The following is a 21418-nucleotide window of genomic DNA, read 5'->3' on the forward strand; positions in this document are numbered from 1 at the left end:
CATTATCAGACTGTCTTTCATGTAACATGGCTCTTCAAATCATCTCTGCTCCTGGTTACTGGTGTAACGAGTTTCTGAAAAATACAACTTTACCTCAGGAAAAGGTTTTCAACTGTAAGAGCAAATTTTCACCTACTGACCTACTGTCTGATGTTCTCAAAGATCTTTGGAACACATCAGTCACCATGAAAAAGACCCTGGTCCCTGTCTCAAAACAATCCTTGTAAATGTGCACATTAATATTGACAACAGCTTTATTCATAACCGCCAAAAATTGGTGAATAATACGTGAATAGTAAACTCTGCTACAACCATACAATGGAGAATTTCTTCAGCAATAAAAAGAAATGAGCTATCAAGCCATGAATGACATGGAGAAACTTTAAACGCATATTGCTAAGTGAAAAAAAAGCCAGTCTGAAAAAGCTACGTACTGTATGACTCCAACTATAGGACAATCTAGAAAAGACAAAGCTGTAGAGACAATAAAAAGATCACTGGCAGCCAGAGGCTGGGGGGGGGGGGGCAGGAAATGAATAGGTAAAGCACAAGACACTTTTAGGGCAGTGACACCATCCTGTACGACACTATAATGGTAGACATATGACATTATGCATTTGTCAAAACTCACAGGACCGTACAACACAAAAAATGAACACTAATGTAAACTATGGATTTTAGTTAATAATAATGTATTAATCAATATTGGTTCATCAGTTATGACAGATACACCATTATCAGTGCAAGATGTTAAATAGGAGAAATTGTGGGCAGAGGAAAAGGGGGTTTATAGGAACGCTCTATACTTTCTTACAATTTTTCTGTAAACCTAAAACTGCTCTAAAAAATTAAGTCTATTAAAACAGATTTTTTTTTTTTTTAATTACCCTTGTGGTCCAGAGAAGTAGAAGTGCAAAAACCACAACTGTCCTTCAAAGCAGACCCTCAGCTCAGTGCCCACTATTTAATGCTTAACCCAGGAGGTTAAGACAAATATTCACTGGTTTTACAAAAAAAATATTTCCTTGCTCTGAAAGATAATCTGTGTGGAGGTGACTGCCCACTGGTGCATAAGTTCCTGAAGCTGTAAGGCCGAGCTAACTCACAAGAAGACTTGCCAGCCAGCTCCTTCTGAAATACTACCTTGAATCCTTCCCAGTTTTCATGCAAATCCCCTCCTCTCCAAATTTCTTAGGACCCAAATAATTTGGAATAGAATCCATTTCCCTGGAAGTACAATTGGAAAAGAAAAGAAAAAAAAGAAACAGGCATTTATGAAGTGTTCTATGCCAACCACTTTACATTTTAATAAGTATAACACTCATTATAAAGATGGGGTTATTCTCCCCATTCTATGGGAATGCTACAGCTCAGAGAGATCACCTTTCTGAACACACAATAAGAGGCAGAGCTGGTCTTATTCCAAATTAGCAGAAAGGCGGCATCTTCCTGCCAAGGTGTTAACAACTGATGCGTAGTTGTCAATCCAGGTATGTTCCTGGAATGGGGGAGGAAGGGGGACATTGTTACTGAGACACAAGAGGAGAAACAGCACTTACTGGCATCCCTCACTTTTGCTGAAGGCCCATAAGGTCTAAGGTCAAAGCTATACTCTGAAATCTCTGGTGAAAATAAGAGTCCATACACATGAGCTACTTTTAAAAACAAAACCAACTTCAGCTAAGCAGCCAGTTATCCTGAAAGTAGCCAGCCACCACCTGAATTGAGAAGCTGATTTTTCTAGATGGCTTTATGTTAAAACTCTATCCAAAACCACTGCTCTTCCTGAGGTGAGCTTTACAGATTGAACACCCATAGATCTATCACCTTTTGAATCTTTAGTTGCTGGTGGGGGAGAGGCAGGTGTTCGCTGAATTAGAAAAGTAATTCATGGCACTAGAAGAGAATCAACCTTGGGGCTACCTGTTGTCTCCCTGAAATTCTTAAGCTAGTTAGAGCCCTGGGTTCAGTTGTAATTTACTTTTGTTTCCCCCATAAGAACAACAGAGAGGAAGATAACCAACTTTCTCCCAAAAGGCAATGATTAAAAAGCAGGAGTGGTGTACAACTTATTGACCGCAACTACATTAATTATTTGTGCAACTCTACCCTTAATGTGCCATTTCCATCACCTTTATCCCCCCTTTCCCTCTCCCTCCTGCCCCTGGCAACCACTAATAAACTTTATTCTCTATACATTTGCCTTTCTCTTGACTTTTTATATAAATGAGATATATAATATTTGAAAAAAGTTAAATTGGCAAAAGTTGTGTGATATATTTACAGCAAAAAAAAAAAAAAATAGAGCAGCTGCTGAGGCTGCTTATTATGTACAACCAAAAACTTCATGGGATAGGGTTTCTTGGTTTGGAGGTTTAGGGTCATGGTTTCATGGGACATCCCAGTTAATTGGCCTAATAATAGGTTTAGTGCCTCTGTTCTACCTCCTAGTTCGAGGCGTAGTGCCTGGGGTCTTAAAAGCTTGCAAGCAGCCATCCAAGGCACAACAACTGGTCTCGTACAACAGAGGAAGAAGGTGAGTCAGGAATAGAAGGAGGATATGGAATGTGTGGCTAATTACCTCCATGAACAACTGCCTACTTTGCCATAAGGCCAGAAGAACTGGATGGTGCCTGGCTATCATTACTTAACATTTTGATTAAAGAGTCCACAGAAAAATTCTGATCAAAACAGGGAAAACGCAGGATAGAATTTCAAATTTCATGGACTCCAGACTTCCTGGAGCCATGAAGACTGGATGAACCCCTACAACTATTGCCCTGAGATAATCCTTAAACCTTAAACCAAGAAGATTCCCTGAAGTCTTCTTAAAACCAAAAGACAGCTTAACTAGTAAAATGAGCAATCAAGATGCACTGATAATTACTGGTCGTTAGAATGAGAAAGTTGGAAATGAAGAAGGATCGGTGTTTGGAAATTATGGCCCTGACAGAAAAAACACCGGATCATATGACAGAATTTTGCAAGACCAACGACTTATTCATTGGAAATAGCTTTTTTCAACAACATAAATGGCATCTATACATGTGGACCTCGCTGGATGGAATACACAGGAATCAAATCAACTACATCTGTGGAAGGAGACAACGGAGAAATTCATAACATCAGTCAGAACTAGGCCAGGGGTCAACTGCGGAAGAGACCATTAACTGCTCATCTGCAAGTTCAAGCTGAAGTAGAAGAAAATTAAAACAAGTCCACAAGAGCCAAACCACGACCTTGAGTATATCCCCCCGAATTTAGAGACCATCTATCTCAAAAACAGATTTGACATGCTGAACACTAATGACCGAAGACCAGGTGAGTTGTGGGATGATATCAAGGATATCACACATGATGAAACCAAAAGGTCATTAAAAAGACAGGAACAACAACAACAACAAAAAAGACCAAAACAGATGTCAGCAAGAGACTCTGAAACTTGCTCTTGAACACAAGAGTAGCTAAAGCAAATGGAGGAAACGATGAAGTAAAAGAGCTGAACAGAATATTTCAAGGGGCGGCTCGAGAAGACAAAGTATTATAATGAAACGTGCAAAGACCTGGAGTTAGAAAACCAAAAGGGAAGAACACACCCAGCATTTCTCAAGCTGAAAGAACTGAAGAAAAAATTCAAGCCTTGAGTTGCAAGTTTGAAGGATTCTATAGGTTAAAATATTGAACGATACAGGAAGCATCAAAAGAAGATAGAAAGAATACCAAAAAGAATTGGCTGACATTCAGTCATTTCAGGAGGTGGCATATGATCAAGAACTGATGGTTCTGAAGAAGTCCAAACTGCACTGAAGGCACTGGTGAAAAACAAGGCTCCAAGAATTGATGGAATACCAATTGAGATGCAGCACTGGAGGTAACCACTTGTCTACGCCAAGAAATTTGGAAGACGGCTACCTGGCCAACCAACTGTACAAGATCAATTATTTTTGCTCACTCCAAAGAAAGGTGATCCAACAGAATGCAGAAATTATCAAACAATATCATTAATATCACCTGCAAGTAAAATTTTGCTTAAGAAAATTCAAAGGTGGTGGCAGCAGTTCAATAACAGGGAACTGCCAGCAGTTGAAGCCGATTCAGAAGAGGATGTGGAACAAGGGATATCACTGCTGATGTAAGATGGATCTTGGCTGAAAGCAAAGAATACCAGAAAGATGTTTACCTGTATTTTATTGACTATATAAAGGCATTTGACTATATGGATCATACCAAACTATGGACAACATTGCAAAGAATGGAATTCTAAAACACTTAATTGTGCTCACGAGGAACCTGTATATAGATCAAGAGGCAGTTGTTTGAACACGACAAGAGGATACTGCATGGTTTAAAGACAGGAAAAGTGTGTGTCCGGGTTGCATCCTTTCACCATACTTATTCAGTCTATATGCTGAGTAAATTATTCAAGAAGCTGAACCATATGAAGAAGAACATAGCATTACAACTGGAGGATAAGTCATTAACAACTTGTGATATGCAGATGATACAACCTTGCTTGCTGAAAGCGAAGAGGATTTGAAGCACTTACTGATGAAGATCAAAGACTACAGACTTCAGTATGATTTACACTTCAACATAAAGAAAACAAAAGTCCTCACAACTGGACCATTTAACAACATCAACGATAAATGGAGAAAAGACTGAAGTTGTCAAGGATTTCATTTTACTTGGATCCACAATCAATGCCCATGGAAGCAGCAGTCAAGAAATCAAACGATGCACTGCATTGGGCAAATCTGCTGCAAAAGACCTCTTTCAAGTGTTAAAAAGCAAAGATGTCACTTTGAAGACTAAGGTGCACCTGATCCAAGCCATGGTATTTTCAATCACCTCAAATGCATGTGAAAGTTGGACAATGAATAAGGAAGACCGAAGAACTGATGCCTTTGGAATATGGTGCTGGTGAAGAATACTGAATATATTACGGACTGCCAGAAGAAGGAACAAATCTGTCTTGGAAGAAGTACAGCTAGAATGTTCCTTAGAAGCGAGGATGGCAAGGAGTCCTATCACATATTTTGGACATGTTATCAGAAGGGACCAGTCCCTGGAGAAGGACATCATGCTTGGTAGAGGGTCAGTCAAAGAGAAAGATCCTCAACAAGATGAAATGACACAGTAGCAACAATTGTGAGGATGGCACAGGACAGGCAGCGTACATAAGGTCGCTCTCAGTCAGAACCCACTCGACAACACCTAACAACAGCAACTAGTAAAAAAAAAACTGCCTTGACTATTATGCTCTTTAAAGAACTATCTATATGGGATCAATTTGACAACAGCAACTCGAAAGATCAGTTAAGAACTTGAGGGGGCAGTGAATTTATGCTAATGGGGGAAAAACAATTCAGGGAAGAAAGGTAAGAATGGTAACATGACTTGAATAATGTAATCATTGCCACTGAATAGTACATGTAGAAACTGCTGAACTGGTATATAGTTTGCTGTGTATGTTCTCAACAACAACAACAAAATAAACTCTTAAAAAGAAAAAAAAAAAGCAGGAGTGAGTTGGTGGGGGGGGCCGGTCTAAAACCTCCCGAAAGGAAACACAGAGGTTCACTGCTGCTGCTGGAACAGTTAGTACTACTGCTGGTCAACATCAGGAGGTGCTTACGACGTGCTAAGCTGCACATGTCATTCTCATGGCAATCATATGCATTCCATGCTATTATTAACCTCATCCTACCGATGAGGAAACTGAGGCTTAGAGCAGCAAATCACTTGTTAAAGGTCACCCGGCTTAACTCAGTTAAGGTAAGCCACAGAATCTGTAACAGGCAAGTCAGGACTCCACCCAGATCTGACTATGTCATCATCCTGGCATCTCTTCCACAGGGAACTGCCAAGGAGGAGTTTTTATTTATAGTTCTTCCCCTGCAAACGAGACCCAAGGCAGGATAGAGAAAAGCTTCCCACTTACTATCTGGAGATTTGTCTTTTGAAGAAATTTGGGGGGGAAGGGGTATAGAATATAAATCAGTCTTATCCATTCCTAAAAAGGTAGAAGAAAGTGGGAGAAAAGAAAAGATGAAGACTGGTAATGCCCCAAAAAGTTTCCCTAAATTCTGACAAAGTATTAGGAATTCCAAGGGAAGTCTAGGAACTCTAAGTGATGCTTACTCACTTTAATGACAAGAGCTGGCAAGTGTGCTGTCTAATGCCCAAGACTTTGGAAGTGTCCACATGTGAGCATGATAACACATCATTAATTAAAATACATATTGGCCATGATTTTTTAATTATAATTTTAATAAAACTTAAGAGAAAAATACTTTTTCTGTGATCCTTACAACACAGACATACATTAGGTACTTTTAACCTATAACTATACAATTTTTTATACAATTTATTTCTAAAGAAAGTCTTATGTTTTAAGTTTACTATATAATAATTTTTTTCCCTTAATTTTAGAAAATGTGGCAAATCACACAAGCAATATTAAGCAGATATGCTGAGCAGGACATGGGGGTTAGATTAAAAAATAGACTTCACTGAGATGTAGGTAAATTTACCTCTTATTCCAGTCAAACTCCAAAAAAACCTGACTTCAGATGCTCAAAAATCCCTCTGGTTACTATCCTGTAGCTTACACACTAGTCTTCAGGGAATGTTTTTCTTTTTTCTAAATACGATCATTTAATTTTTACATAAAAACATTTTAAAATACATTCTAACAGCACAGCTGCCGTTTTGGCAGGGAGGCTGCCACACAGAGAGCCGGTGTTAAAGATCAGATTCAGACCTTCAGCCCTGGCACCGAGTGACGCCCACAGCCATGCAAGAGTGATTTTCCATGCCTCAGAAGAGACAGGAAATAGAATTCATCTTCCTCTAATAACCTGCCTCCTCCCCTCCCTCCAGATTACGGTCCATCTGGCCTCAGGGCAGAAGCGAGGAGTCTGATGCTCATGGAAAGTCCACAAGAGAAAACAAGATGGGCGATGTTCAGACATAAAACCTCAGGCAGGCCCTGATTTGGCTGGAACAAACAAGTCTGTGGCCCACACATTAAAAGATAGCCACAGAATTAATTGGAAAACCACGACATAAGTCATCGTACACGAATCAAGGATTTTAACCAAGAAATGCCAAAGTATTGGGCGGGGGAAGAAAACCAAAGTGGTGAGATTATGACGTCTATCCTCCCAGCCTAAAGCAGAAGCAAAGGGGTTTCCTGGATCTCCCCATGGCCTTCTGGTACAGGGCACAGCTCCCTTAGCATTTAATTCCAGTCCAGTATTGCTCAGTACCACCACCTTGCACCTTCTTGTCCTACCGGGCCTGCTCACACAAACAACCCAACTCCTGAGGGAAAACAACCTATTGGCAAGTCAGCTCCACCAACACTTCTAAGACCTCCTTCTACTTTTGAACATAACCCCACAGATCCTGCAGAAATGCTGTGGGAATAAAGCCATACCAGTGATCATACATAGGGGCCTGGGCCTGAAGTCTAGTATACCACCCCATGGATAATTCAAACTTTTCCCTGCCACCTTAGGGTATAACACGTCAGTGCAGCTCTGTGGGTTACACATTCTATCTCCACAGAGCAGAACTGCTTAAAATAAAAAGAAATACACACCAGTCTGGAGCAGACTAAGGGCAGCCAGGCTTCCTAAAGAAATGCAAATACACCCCTTGACTCATTCATCACTCCATCTAATCTTAAAAAAAAAAAACCAAACCCACTAAGTCAATTCCGACTCATGGCAACTCTACAGTACAGAATAGAACTGCCCCATAGGGTTGGTTTACAAGGAGCACCTGGTGGATCCGAACTGCTGATCTTCTGGTTAGCAGCCGTAGCTCTTAACCACTACGCCACCAGGGTTTCCCCATCTAATCTAGTCACTAGCAAATCCCGAGTAGAAATAGCAAAATGAGGCTAGGATTGGTGGTGGTTTTGTGGTCACTGCTAAAGGTGGATAAAGGACACTATACGGCTTTGTTGTTTGTGATCCAGAAGGCAGCTGAATGTTATAAATAGGGTCCATGGTTGTAATATGAGACCTCCCATGGGATATATACCTGATGAGGGGTACCCACGGTTACTGAAGCCTAACCCAGTTGTGACCAAATAAGAAGTCCCATGAGAATCCATGTATCTATAACACACATGCATGTTCAAACACTGCCTCCAGGCTGATATCAGATCAGTACATGCCTGCTGGTCGGCAGGCAGATGAACGGCTCTCCCAGAAAGCAATGACACAACACACTGCAAGGACAACTGGAAGAATGAAAGTGCCTCAGTGCCTTCTGGGCCCACAATGTAAAGCACTGCGGCTACAAGACATGCAAATCCTCCATTGGTAGCTTCTCCTTCTCATGGTCTGAGTGCATGAAGGACTCAGTGATACGGAACCAAAAATAAACTCTTTCCGGCACTCTCGCCTAAACTTTGCAACTACCAGAAACAAGCAGGAAAACAAGTCACGAGGAAGCCATCATGCACTAGAAACCCATGTCCTCATTCTAGAGTGCGCGTTTGATAACGGCGTGCACATCCACTGGTGGTAAGCAAAAGAAAGCTAGGAACTACTCCCGGGGCCTTGGCACTACACAAAGGCCAGTTACCAAAGCCAAATTTTAAGAAAAGGGGTACCCAGAGAAGTGAGTCCATCTTGCACGTCTTTTCCCAAATGCACAGACAATATAAAGACTTAATCGGGTAGTAAGAAGTAGTATTTTTTAAAAGCAGCTAACCCAGAGTTTCATTACTATGTACAACTTTTCTACGTGATATTCCTTCTCAACTTTTAATGCTCAGTGACAAAAGCGTACAACAAACTCTTGCCTCCCTGACAATGTTTCAATCTATCCTACTAGATGCCATTATGACAAACAGTCATAATTCAAAAAGTCATCGTACACTCTCACCCAGGGAATTCGAATGTTAATGAAGCCGGCTGGGGCAGGGAAGGGAGGGATGAAAAAAAAAGCCATCGTACAATGACAGCAAAATATTTTCACAACGGAATTTTGTGAAGCACAAGAGAAAACGTTTCATTCTATAAACGCATTTAAATTACATTCCACTGAACGTTAATAAGGTATAGAAGTTGTAATGAGAATACTGCATCTAAGAAATGTGAGATACAAACACCAAAAAGGCTGACAAGGCCAGGGTCCATGATCCCTTGTCTGCAAAACCACTAAGATGGCAACTTCTAGCCCACTGCCTGAAACCAACTGCCTTACCTCTTGGGACAGGAAAGGAATGACTTGTGCACAGATAGCATTCAGCCTCTTGACAATCTCTGCCTGTGAAAAAAAAAAAAGGAAAGCAATAAAAAGAACAGTCAGCTGGTTACGGACTCCCAAAATATTAACAGGATAATATTAAAACACACTTTATATTCTGGCTGGTGTATTTCCTAAGGAAGAGGAAAACGATCTCATCAGCAAGCCCGTTAAAAGGAGGCAGTGACAACAGTACCACATTAACGGCACAATTTATTAACCGGCATTCATCCTAAAAAGTTCACCTTCAAGCACCAGGACAACATAAAAAAGGAATTTAATTTTCAGGACTGGAAATCAGTTTCCAAAAGCTTTCACAACAGGACCCTTGTCCATTCTAATTTGGTTTTTCATAAAATCTGAAGCCTTTTTAAGAGTTTAGATAGTAAAAGGTACATTCATCCCTACATTCCAACTTCTCTCAATTAACAATTCATTAGATTTCTACGTGTGTGGCCTTTGCTTTAAATATAGCCACTGGGATTTTACACTCCAGTCCCCAACCTCCTGAAAGAATAATACTCAACCAAATTAGTTGATTAATTCAGATGCTCAGTTATAAACCACTGAGGCATGGGACGCTTTCTTCAACCGTAAAAATTTCCAGGGTTTTCGGGGTACAGAGGTTTAGAATATGCTAAAATCTTACTACACTTAGCAGAAAGCAATTTGTATGTATGTGGAGACTTGCCTTGGGAACATTAATTATCTTTGTACTGTAGATCTGCAGAAGTCCCAACAATGGCAGAAAACTGAGTGTATTTTCTAGTAATTTCTGGCAACACAGAATTTTTACACCAATAGGACTCTACAGTTAAGTTTCAAAAAAAAAAAAAAAAAAAGCCACCACTACAGGTTTCCTTTAAAAAGCTACCCAAAGCTTTACCAACTTTAGCCTAAATTTGTGTTTTCAGATGGCGCCTTATATACTTTGATATGTAATAGGTGAACACATAGTTGTTTATACACATACATACAAACTGGCTTATACTGTAATGATGGGGAGGGGAAAATCAGGGGTGAGAAGTGTAGAGGGGCAGAAAAAAAGTAAAGCAATTACTATTCCTGAGACATTCTTAAAATAAATCCCATCCAGGGTCAGTTCCTTATTTTACAAAGAGGACAGAAATGCTCTTTTTTCTTGCTAAGTCATTACCAGAATGACAGCCACCCTCTACTTGTGCAATCTAGGCTTCCTTCTTTCATCAGCAACCCTTTCGACTTTCCAGCTATGCAATCTTTTAAATGCCAGCTCCTTAAAAACTCTGCCAGCCAACAAAAAACAAATTCACCATGTAGTTTTCAAAACGAAGCTTTCCAGTCCAGCCTGCATTCTTCAGAGGGTGGACAAAAACCCAGCACCAATGAGGATCCGTGAATAAGGACCCAACTGTGCTGACCTGATTTAATTTACTGCACTGGCCCCATGGAGCATTTAGCTATCCTTTAAGAATGCTTAAACCACCATGAAAAGCTGCAATGGGAATCACCAAACCACTCCCCACCTGGACGAACATACCACAGCGGTTATGGGGTAAAATTCCAGGGTGAGCTAAGAAAATAGAGGAGCATTCACCAAGCTGAAAGCGCTGGGTCTCAAAGGCATTTGGTTGTTAAGCTTTTTGTAGGAAGAGGTGGAGGGGGAGAGAATAAAAGATAATGAGACACTTTGGGGCAGACCAAACTGATGATTCCAATGCTTAGAACCATCTGCCAAGCATATTTTCCTCATTATGTTGTTTACATAAATAAAAGAGTCCCTTGCTAGGAGGGTTGAAAAATGTGTGGGCACATAAGAAAACTGACTTCTTTAGTTTGTCTACATAATCTAGGCAATAAAAACTACTCTAAGGAAACTTACTCAACTGGCAAAATAAAGACCAAAGGGTATTTGCGCCTTCATTTTGGACCTAGCCTATTTTAAGTTGAAGCAACCGGGTGGGGGGCGGGGGGAGGCTCTACACTTTCTTAAAAATTAATTTTAAAAGGAAAACCTTTTTTTTACCAATTCACGTTATGTTTACACTCAGACATAACAGAAAAAGAAGGAAGGAAACCTTCCAAACTTTTTTAGTTTGTTTTTTTAAGGTTTCCTTTTGTTTAAGACTTCTTAATTTCTTTAAGTTGTCATGCCAATGGATTTTCCTGGTCAGGCTAATTGGCAGCAGGGGAGGGTGGGGTGTCTGTGTGTGATTTCATAAAATTAAGCAGGTCATTCCTCACTTTGAAAGCTAAAGTTGCCTGGGAAACACGGCAGCTTCCATGGTCATCTAATTTTGCCTCTTTTGTCCCATAGGGTCCAGCTTTGGGGAGGCATCATTTATTTACAGGCCTTTCCACTGGGCTTCAGCGATCAACCAATAATACTGTGGACACACACTTCTAATGGCCTATGTTTTGAAACTGAGTCTAATCTAATGGCGTGGGGCCCAAACTCCTTTTCCAGCACAGCCATTAAAGGATGTAGGTTATTGCTGTTGTCACCATTGATATTTGTCATTGTAATGTAATTAGGGCCCTAAAATGATGCATTACAGCCCTTGGCACAGCTTCTATTAAAATCTTTTCTTCTGCTCACTGAACTGCGACCTGCTTTCTGATGAATAACAGACAGACAGCTTTAGGGTAAGGAGCAGATTCATCAAACAAGTATTTTTCAGCTTTGGGGAAAGACAGGAGGGAAAAAAGGCAACGTAGGAGGAAAAGCACTAGGGGAGGAAAAGCTATGGTACACATTTGAATTTCATCTGACCACTTGAAATTCTGATTGCGTCTGATGAGTCTTGCTTAGACAATATATTCCCAGTCTTTGAATCACATGGTTAATCAGGGCTCTAATCTGCTATCCACCAGTCTAGGCCAGCATTGTAGCTTCCAATCAAATTTATAGGTGATGTGGGTCATGCATCCCTGAGCAAGTACATTCACAGATATCCTATTTAAACATGAACAGATTCTGAAATACTGCTGTTAGGGTTACTGGATATTATAACGGTATTCGATGCTTTATGGAGATTGCTAAACTGTGTCTTTAGACGTCCATGATATTCTAAAATACCATTACTGGTCCCAATAAAGGACAACTGGTCATGTGAAAATATAACAAAAAGATCATTTTTGTGGCCACAATTTGTCATACGTTGACAGTTTTTGATACCTCTGTTGCCTTCCTCTATCCATCAAGACATTCATTTATAAAATAAGTAAAAAGGTCCACACATAATATTTTTCTACTGGCGACTATGGTTCTTTCTCCTCCTCCTCTAATCCCCCACCTTTACTCCACTCTCCAATAAAAAGAACCAATAAAAAATTATGATACCCCACCCCAAAGGAAGAGTTGGGGCAAAATATTTTAGAAAAAGGTTTTTTTTTTTTTTTTTTTTCTTTTAAAGGCATTCTACAAAAAGTCCTTAGCGATGCACTCAACATTTGGCACCTGAATACCAAGGAACCCACCCGCCATAACTCTAAAGCGGCGACGGACGCGCAGACTAGTAGTAGCATGACCAGTTAGTAATTAAACAGGAAAACACTGAGAAGAACCTTTCATCACTTTTTTCTTCACTCTCCACCTAAAAAGTCATTGGAAAATTTATTAACTGCTTTGTATCCTGAGAAAGCAATGGCATACGTTGAAAAGAATGCCACAATTAAATGGTTAGAATAACAAGTGCACAATACCTAATATCTATTTTATCACATATGACAAACGACACTGGTCAGCTAAGTAAGATGAAAACCTAGTAAGCCTACACGTGCATTCAATCACACCCCCTCAAATGGTCCTAACGTAATAAAAATCTAATTTTTATTTAGAATACAACCGCTTATTTACTTTCCTTTAAAAAATTAAAAAGATTTTATTTTAACAACATAATAACCTGGAGAGAAAATACCAGTAACTTTCTGTTAGTAATCAGAGATGTATCACAAGTGATTGCTGGTTTAAAAAAATGTTAGCCCTTTTCAGTTGTTCATCAAAACAGAGGCACTACTACTACATAGAGACTACTTGAAACAAAATAAAAACAAGCTATTGCTAGGAACCCATTTCAAAAGTCAGACCTCCCAAAACAAATAAATAAATACATGCAAATAAGCAATTACAGTCTCAGGAAAAAAAATATTAAAGATGAATCTATTTTATTATTCAATGTTGATCAAGGATATATACTTACCTGTTAAATATAAACACTTTAACAGGGGGAGGGAAGAGAAAAATTCCTAAATCCTTTTCTGGAATAAGTACAAATAAATCTCACAATCCTCGCCTTCCATGCTTACTTCAATACAGAACCAACATCGCAATTTTTTATTACAATCGAAAAATAATTTTGATTTGTTGCAAATTTCTGTGGAAATTGCACAACTTCTGGAACTGATACTGCCTGCCCTTAGATGGAAAAGCCAGAGGACTTGAGAAATTCTTCCCAACTTCATAAAAATCGAGACTAATCATAAAAGAGAAATATATTCGAGGTACTTTTTCCTCTAAACTGCCAACTCAATTTTCACCTTGTCATCAAAACTCAACTTTACAAAAGAGATAAAAACTGTAACGGATAAAACTAATTTTAATGTGCACTTAAAAAAAAAAAAAAAAATCCCAGCCTGGAACAAGGCTTGGAGCAGATTCAGACCCAAAAGCATTGTCAGCGTTGCTGGTGAGTTGGCAAACCGGATGGCTAAGTTTTATTTTAGTTTAGGTGCTTATTTTGCACAAAATATTTAGCAATGCTTTAATAAACCAATAATATAAAGTGATAAGATGATCAGAAACAATTTAACAGGACACCTATCAGTTTAGGACTGATTCAAACTTCCGAGAGCTTTTTTTGCAAATTATTACCATGGTTTTTAAAAGCCCTTCCTATCCTACCTCCTCCAATGAGAAAGAGGCACTGTGGAGGGGGTGCTCAATTCCTAACCTTGAGACATATGAAACTGCCAATATTCAACAAATTTTTTACCACTCTGTGGCCTTCATGGAGTTTAACTAAAACAATGGTGCTACTGATGGTAACGCCACAGCAGTAATCAGTGTGCTTCGTGTTTTAAACTCATATTTATGCTATCTTACTAAGTGTGCCATAAAGTCTCCAGTGAACAGCCCAGTTAACTGAACACACTGAAGCACCTCATTTGTCCTAACAAGATATAACGTGTGCTACTGTTTGTGGTGCTGGGGTAGGAAAATGCAAGGCAATGTCTTTCCCAAAGAGACCTACAGTTTATAGAAACTATTCCCATCAGTCCCCAAAAGTAAAGCTTTATTTCACTGAAGCATTTTTACAGCTGTTAAAAATGAGAGCCCCTTCCTCTCATTCTTAACCTTCAGCTTCTTCTAAAGGTGTTTCTTTAAAAGAAATCCTAGATAGATGCCTGGTATCCCACATATCTCTTCTGGGCTCTGGCTATTGTGTTTACATACGGCTCCAAATGTTAGGAGTGATGGAGAGAGCCATACATTATCAAGGTTGAGAGTGACAATTATCGTGCTAGATGTCCAATTACTCACACAAGGTCAAATCATTTTAGTTCTTAAGTGTGAAAAACACTGTAACCCATGTTATGGCTGCTCTACTCAACTCCACCACAGGGGAGGGGCGGGGGGGCAGGGAATGGAAAAAAAGATGGGAGGAGAAGGTGGGATGGCAGTGGGAGTAGGGAAAGAAAATTACTTTCTCTTGTGAGCTTAACTTCAGCCTTCAGGGAACAAGGTGGAGCTGGTAGAGGAACTGGGTTCCTAAGATACCCAACCGCTGCAAATACTCATCTCCTCAGCACTGCTCTGCCTGGCCACAGCAGGCCCTGCTACTCCCTTCTCATCTGTGTATCTTTGTTTTACATTCTGATTTGTTTACCTTCTTTCTTCCCTCCCTCCCATTCTCTTTCCCCTTGACTCCTACCTGCCCTGCCTCTTTTTTTTTTTTTCTTTTGCCTTACTCTTTTCTATTGGTATAAATGTACAGGTATCTTAGAATGCTGATTAATAATTAAGCATTTTCATACTCAACCATGGGGGAGGGGACAGATATTTCTTGTGCCCAAAAGAGATAGAAACCATTTATTTTCATTTTTCCCAACACGATCCGTGTGGTCAAAATGATGTAGCAATACCTCAGGACAGAGGAACCCTGGATATTGGGATAAAACAAGAGAAAAAAAAGAAAAGACTAGCAGTCTTTTACCAAGTTTTCCTCAAGGATGCCTATCTCCAGGGAAACATTAGCCACTTTTTGTACACCGAGGGCCATGCTGTATTTTTCAGTCTATCCTTTTACTTTGGGCCAAAGGCTTCCTTGGCTGTTTACTTCTTGCTTATCTCCATTTTTCAACAAATCTCCATCTTCATCCACATTCCTCTGCATTTCCTTCCCTCTTTTCATTTCCAACATGGCTGCTACTGGTCTCCTCCTTCCTCTCAATTCCATAAAATTACAACTCCTGGAAGGCGTCACTGCCAAAACATCCTTCTGCCCCTTTAGGTTTTTCCTGGCTATGATGAAGCTCTTATCAATCTCCTATTTGCCCTCACTCCACTCTGCCATACACGTCAGCTACCAACCAGGTCCAAGCATGGCAGTGAGGGGATCCGTGGGCCCGTTTGGCTTGAGCAGGGAGTGGGAGAAGCAGGTCTGAGCCTGGCACCAACAGGAAAAAGGGCACTGGCAAGGGCTGAGGAGACAACCCTTTTCCCAGACTTGGCACCTGCTGTCCCCTCTGCCTGGAACCATATTCCTCAGATGTTCCCATGGCTCACTTCCACAATACGTTAAGTCTCAGCCCACAGGGCACCTCCTCAGACACCTTCACTCATCATCCTCTATTACTCCCTCTTCCCAATCACTGTCTGGCCTATTATATAGCCTTTTCTTCACAGTATTTATAATCATCGGAAATGATCTCATACAGATTTCTGCTTACATGGACTAGAGCAGAGCTTCTCCAACTTAATGTGCATGTTAATCACCTGAGAATCTTGTTAAAATCCAGACTGGAGTGAGGCCTGAGAGTCTACACTTCCAGTAAAGTCCAAGATGATGCTGGTGTTGCTGGTCCAAAGACCACACCTTGAGTAGCAAGGTTCTAGGAAATGCAGGCTCAGTGATGGCAGAGATCTCTGTTTAGATCCCCAATGCGTAAAACAGAGCCTGGTAAAGAAGACGCTCAATATATGCTTGTTGAATGAACAGATGAAACTGCAGTTCAGGATGGGTGGTTCAGGTTAGGTGGTTAGACCCTCCTTAACTCTTTTACAGGAATGCTAAAATTGCTGGGGAAGAGTTAGAATACATCAATACATCAACCATAAAGGAATATCCATCTTGAAGACCTGCTTCTACTCTGATTTGGTTTACCTTCCCAATACACACATCTTTCTGGCATTTAGGATACCATGCTTCTCAAAAAGAATAATAATCAAAGTGGACAACAAAAGGTAGTGCAAATTCACTCTGGACAACCCCTGGCTGGTCAGTAAAAGATAACAGCTTCTATTCTGAAACCTTGGCAGAATGTGTTTCAAAGGATTATTTTAGAAGTATGATGAAAATGTTGGTCAACCTCCTTCCTGAGATGACATACCTGCTTACATCAGATTGCCATTCACCCGACCCACTGGAATCCAGGGTATTTGTAGACGGCACACTGGGGGGCCCCTGGTATGTGGAGTTCAGAATAAATCTCTACAATGGTACCTCCTGAGTGAACCAATCTGATGATTACAAGCAGCCCAAGGAAGGACTCCAGCCAGGGGATGGCTTCACTGTTGTCACAGAAGTAAAAGAGCAGTTCCTAACGATTCGAGTGTTAGTGAATCACTGGATTCATACATACTACAATATGTGCAGACCGGTTCACACACATCAATCCCGTTTAAAACTTGCAGTCAGAGCCAGATTTGGGAAGCCTAGGAGACAGCTGCAGCATGACACCTAAAGATATCATGCCACTCAAATCCCTTTCAAACAAGGTCCATGAACTGCTGTAGCACCACTCACACTTCATACCCGGGCATCAGGTAACCTGAATTAGGATCTCATGCATGGATTCTGATACACCAATCCCCTCCCTCCTCAACATCACTGATATCTGTTTGAATACTCTAACGTAAGAAAGTTCTAATAAGTAGAAGCTCTGACTTAGAATCTACTAATGCCGCGCCTGTTTTTTGTGGCTTTTGCTGTTGGTGTGGTTATCTCCCATACAAAAGCCTACTACCATGCACCAATTTCTCACCCAAGCTTCTTTCAGTGAGTCACATGGACAGGATCCCCACACTCTGGAGGAAGCCATGTGGCACAGGGTGGCTAAGAAACCAAAGTAAAAAAAAGTCCCATACTACAGACCAAGAGATCCCTATCATCAAAAAAAATAATACATTTTACCTATAATCAGACACACAGTTACTTTTGCTTGTTTACTTCTTTAATACTTCACTACACAGGTAGAGAAAATTAAAGGTAAAGGAAACTACTATCATCTATTCGTGCTCCCATTTTCCTTGTTACTTCTAAAATGTATTTCAAGTTGCTTTTCAACTGTATTGTACAGGCAGCTTAAAATATTTAAACACATGTGCTTCAGAAAAAGTCAAAAACATGAATCTATTTATTGCTTTTGTCCATTCCACAAATATTTATGAAATACCTACTATGAGTCGAGCCTATTTTGGGTGCTGAATGGAGACATGGGGATAAATAAGACAATTAAGTTCAGGGCTTTGAACCAGTTCTGCCCGGCTCAATCATGGCCGACGAACGGAAACCAGAACTGACCCAAATTTTTTAAATGTGGGTAAAGTGGAATTATAAGCAGAACAGGAAAAATTACAGGTTGAAGCCCTGTAGAAAACAAGGGCAGCGTGTGCACTGATAACAACAATTTCCACCAGCAGTGTTGAAAACAGCACTGGAAACAGCGGTGCCCCACTCAAAGATGGTGGCTGACTACCACCTGAATGTGTGTCTCTCCCCACACTCCTGGCAATAATCCAAGCCCCCTGCATCAGGCTCCTGAAAGTGCTTGCTATGCCTCTTCCGAGTCTCCCATACCAGGGCTTCAACCCATAATTTTTCCCATTCTGTTATTATTCCACTTCGCCCAAATTTTAAAAATTCAGGTCGATTTTGCTTCACCAGCTGCGAACGACCCGTCTGACACAGTTGGAAGCCCTCAGTAAGGTCCCTGTTGCTACAGAGTTCACATCCTATGGATGGAGCGACAGAAAGAAGCTGACAAGCATATGAAAAGGAATTTCAAATACTGAGAAGTGCTAAGAAGAAGAAAAAATAGAGGATCTGAGAGAAAGAGTCCTAGGACGGGGTAAGTCTGGTTTGGATGGGATGAACAGGAAAGGACAAATAATTTAAAAGCTGAGATGCAGCTGGGAGCAGCATCTCTCAAAGCATGTTCTAGGCAAGTTTTGCAGATGATATTAAAAGTATAATACGCATAAAGAGCTCCCTGATAAAATGTCCTTCATGCAGCTTAAACAAAGTTACACTAGCTTCTTCGTTGTTGGACATCTCAGAAGTTTTTGATAATCTCAGTTAGAAAAGCTTTGGGAAGGAGCACAAAATGCCATACTAATCAAACTTCATTGACTATGGAACCCTTTCTTCTCAAAGGTTTTAGAGGAGATCATATTCCATGGGAAAAACACTGAGTGAGTCAATGGTTTCCAATCCTGGCTTTACATTAGCGTTACTAGTAGATCTTCCAGGAACACCAACGCCCAGGCCTCACCCCAGACCAATTAAAGCACATTCTCTGAGGGCAGAATCCAGACTCCACTATTCTATCATAGAGCTCCCCAGGTGATTCTCAGTGTGCAGGCAGAACTGGAAACCATTAAACCCGAGCATTGGATGCATGCAATAAAAAACAGAGTGGAAAATAAGGGCAGAAAGGGTTCACTGGGGTCAGTCTGTGGAAGGTCTTGAATGCCACTCTAAAAGAACCTGAACTTTATTTGGAAGACAGAAAAGACCTATCAAGGACAATTTCTAGGGAAGCTATGAAAAATATCAGAGAGGAGGTCAAGACACTACAATGCATTTCTGCCCTCCACCTCCCTTTTTGCCAGTGATTACATTTAAATGGCTGTGGAAGGATACAAGAGATTTATAACCACTAAACATACCACAGAGGAAGGATGGAGGATGAAAGATAATTTCAGAAGAGGAATAAGATGAATTTTCATTGCACCCAAGACTCAGGACATTTAAAAGGACATTTTCAGACACTGGCTCATTCACTCACTCCTCCTCTATGCTAGTAGCTGTGGTAGACACGGGTGAGGGCAGAACTGATTGTATCCTCAAGGTGTTTATAATCCAGTGGGGGAGAAAGTCAAATGAAAATAAGTACAGTAACAGGCTCTATGCAATTCACGCCCTAGGTGATAAACGGGGAGCCCTAGAAATATAAGGGTGACGGTGGTGAAAGAAAACCCTTCGGGATGGAGTCATTACAGTGACTTTGGGGAGAGAACATCTGATTTTTATTAATTCCTCAAATTTTCATTAATTTTCTACTATGCTGCCACACACTGTGTTAAGAGTCCCAGAAAATAGTAGGAGAACAAAGACAAGATCTAGCAAACCTATAATCTTGCAATTAAGACACTGAAAAAATACAGACTGCAGGGTATTTTAAAATGCTTCACAGAGGACTCTAAACCCTGAAACCTGAGGGATCAGGAATCGTCCCTGAGTATCTGAGGATGAAATGAGTATGTAAACAAAGGAGAGGTGGGCAGGGAAGAAGGCGAGACCATTCCAAGAAGGGTGAGCCTACTGGACCAGTGTGGGACATTCACATTCCAAGAACCAAGAAAGTGAAAGAGGATATGATAGCGTAAGACGAGGCTGAAGAGGTAAATCCAGAAGAGCCTGGTGGGAGGGATTACCTCCACCCAAGTTAGAACAGTTAGGAAATTACTGTACTACTCGTGGTGAGAGTCAGTTTAAAGATGGCAGCAGGTTATTAATGATGACAATAATGGTGATGATCACCCTCATCACTAACATTCATGGAGAGCTACGTTTGGTGCCAGATACTTCACTTAATGCTAATAACAATGTTAAGAGGATTAGTTTTGTACCATCAATTATTCTGTCTATTCCTGGAGCTTTGTTTTTCCCCCAATGCCTTCAGTGCAGCTTGGACTCCTTCCTCAAATATTATCAGCTCTTGATCATATGCTACCTCCTAAAATGGCGAACGTCGACCAATTCATTTTGGTGTGACTCTGTGTACTCCTTCCTACTTCTTTTCATATTTCCTGCATCGTTCAATACTTTTTGCATAGAATTCTTCAATATTGCAACTTGAGGCCTGAATTTTTTCTTCAGTTCTTTCAGTTTGGGACATGCCAAGAATGTTCCTCCCTTTTGGTTTTCTAACTCCAGGTCTTTGCAAGTTCCATTCTCAAGCTGCCCTTTGAAATCTTCCATTCAGCTCTTTTATTTCATTATTTCTTCCCCAAGCCATGGCATTTTTAATTACCTTATATGCATGTGAAAGCTGGACAACGAACAAAGAAGGCTGAAGAATTGTGGTGTTGGTGAAGAATGCTGAATATACTATCAACTGTCAGAACAGCAAACTAATCTGTTTTGGAAGAAGTACAGCCAGAGCGCTCCTCATAACTGACTTCAACTCATGTACTTTGGACATGTCATCAGGAGGGACCAGTCCCTGGAGGACATCATGCCTGGTAGAGGGTCAGCAAAAAAGAGGAAGACCCTCAAGAAGATGGACTGACATGGTGGCTACAACAACAGGCTCCAACATAGCAATGATTGTGAGGATGGCGCAGGACTGGGCAGTGTTTCGTTCTGTCATACACAGGGTCGCTATGAGTTGGAACCAATTCCAGGGCACCTAACAAGTTTTCTACCCATTTTGCAGATAAAGAAGACTGAAGTAGTTAAATAATTTACCATGATCAGATAGCTAGAATGGAAGTAAACAAATACAGGAGTTACCTGGGAGATTCCAGGAGACTTGGTGATTGACTGGGCGTGGCTAAGGGGTGAGAGAAAGGCAGCAATCACCTGTCTCCAGGTTTCTGGCTTGAAAAACTGGGTGGATAGTGCTGGCATTTCCTGAGATAGGTATCACTGGACCAAGAGCAGGC

At 40.6% G+C, this 21418-nt stretch overlaps 1 protein-coding gene across 8 annotated transcripts in view; it reads right to left on the minus strand.

The window, feature by feature from the left end:
• Positions 1-21418, minus strand: part of LOC100656101 (transducin-like enhancer protein 4) — a 162763-nt gene that overhangs the window by 111181 nt on the left and 30164 nt on the right. For all 8 annotated transcript variants that reach the window (XM_064291201.1, XM_064291200.1, XM_064291199.1 and 5 more), the window contains exon 5: positions 9226-9288. In XM_064291201.1, the coding sequence (XP_064147271.1) occupies positions 9226-9288 (63 nt within the window). The remainder of the gene's footprint in view (positions 1-9225; positions 9289-21418) is intronic.

Source organism: Loxodonta africana, chromosome 9 (assembly GCF_030014295.1).
Source record: "Loxodonta africana isolate mLoxAfr1 chromosome 9, mLoxAfr1.hap2, whole genome shotgun sequence".
Taxonomy (NCBI): Eukaryota; Metazoa; Chordata; class Mammalia; order Proboscidea; family Elephantidae; genus Loxodonta; species Loxodonta africana.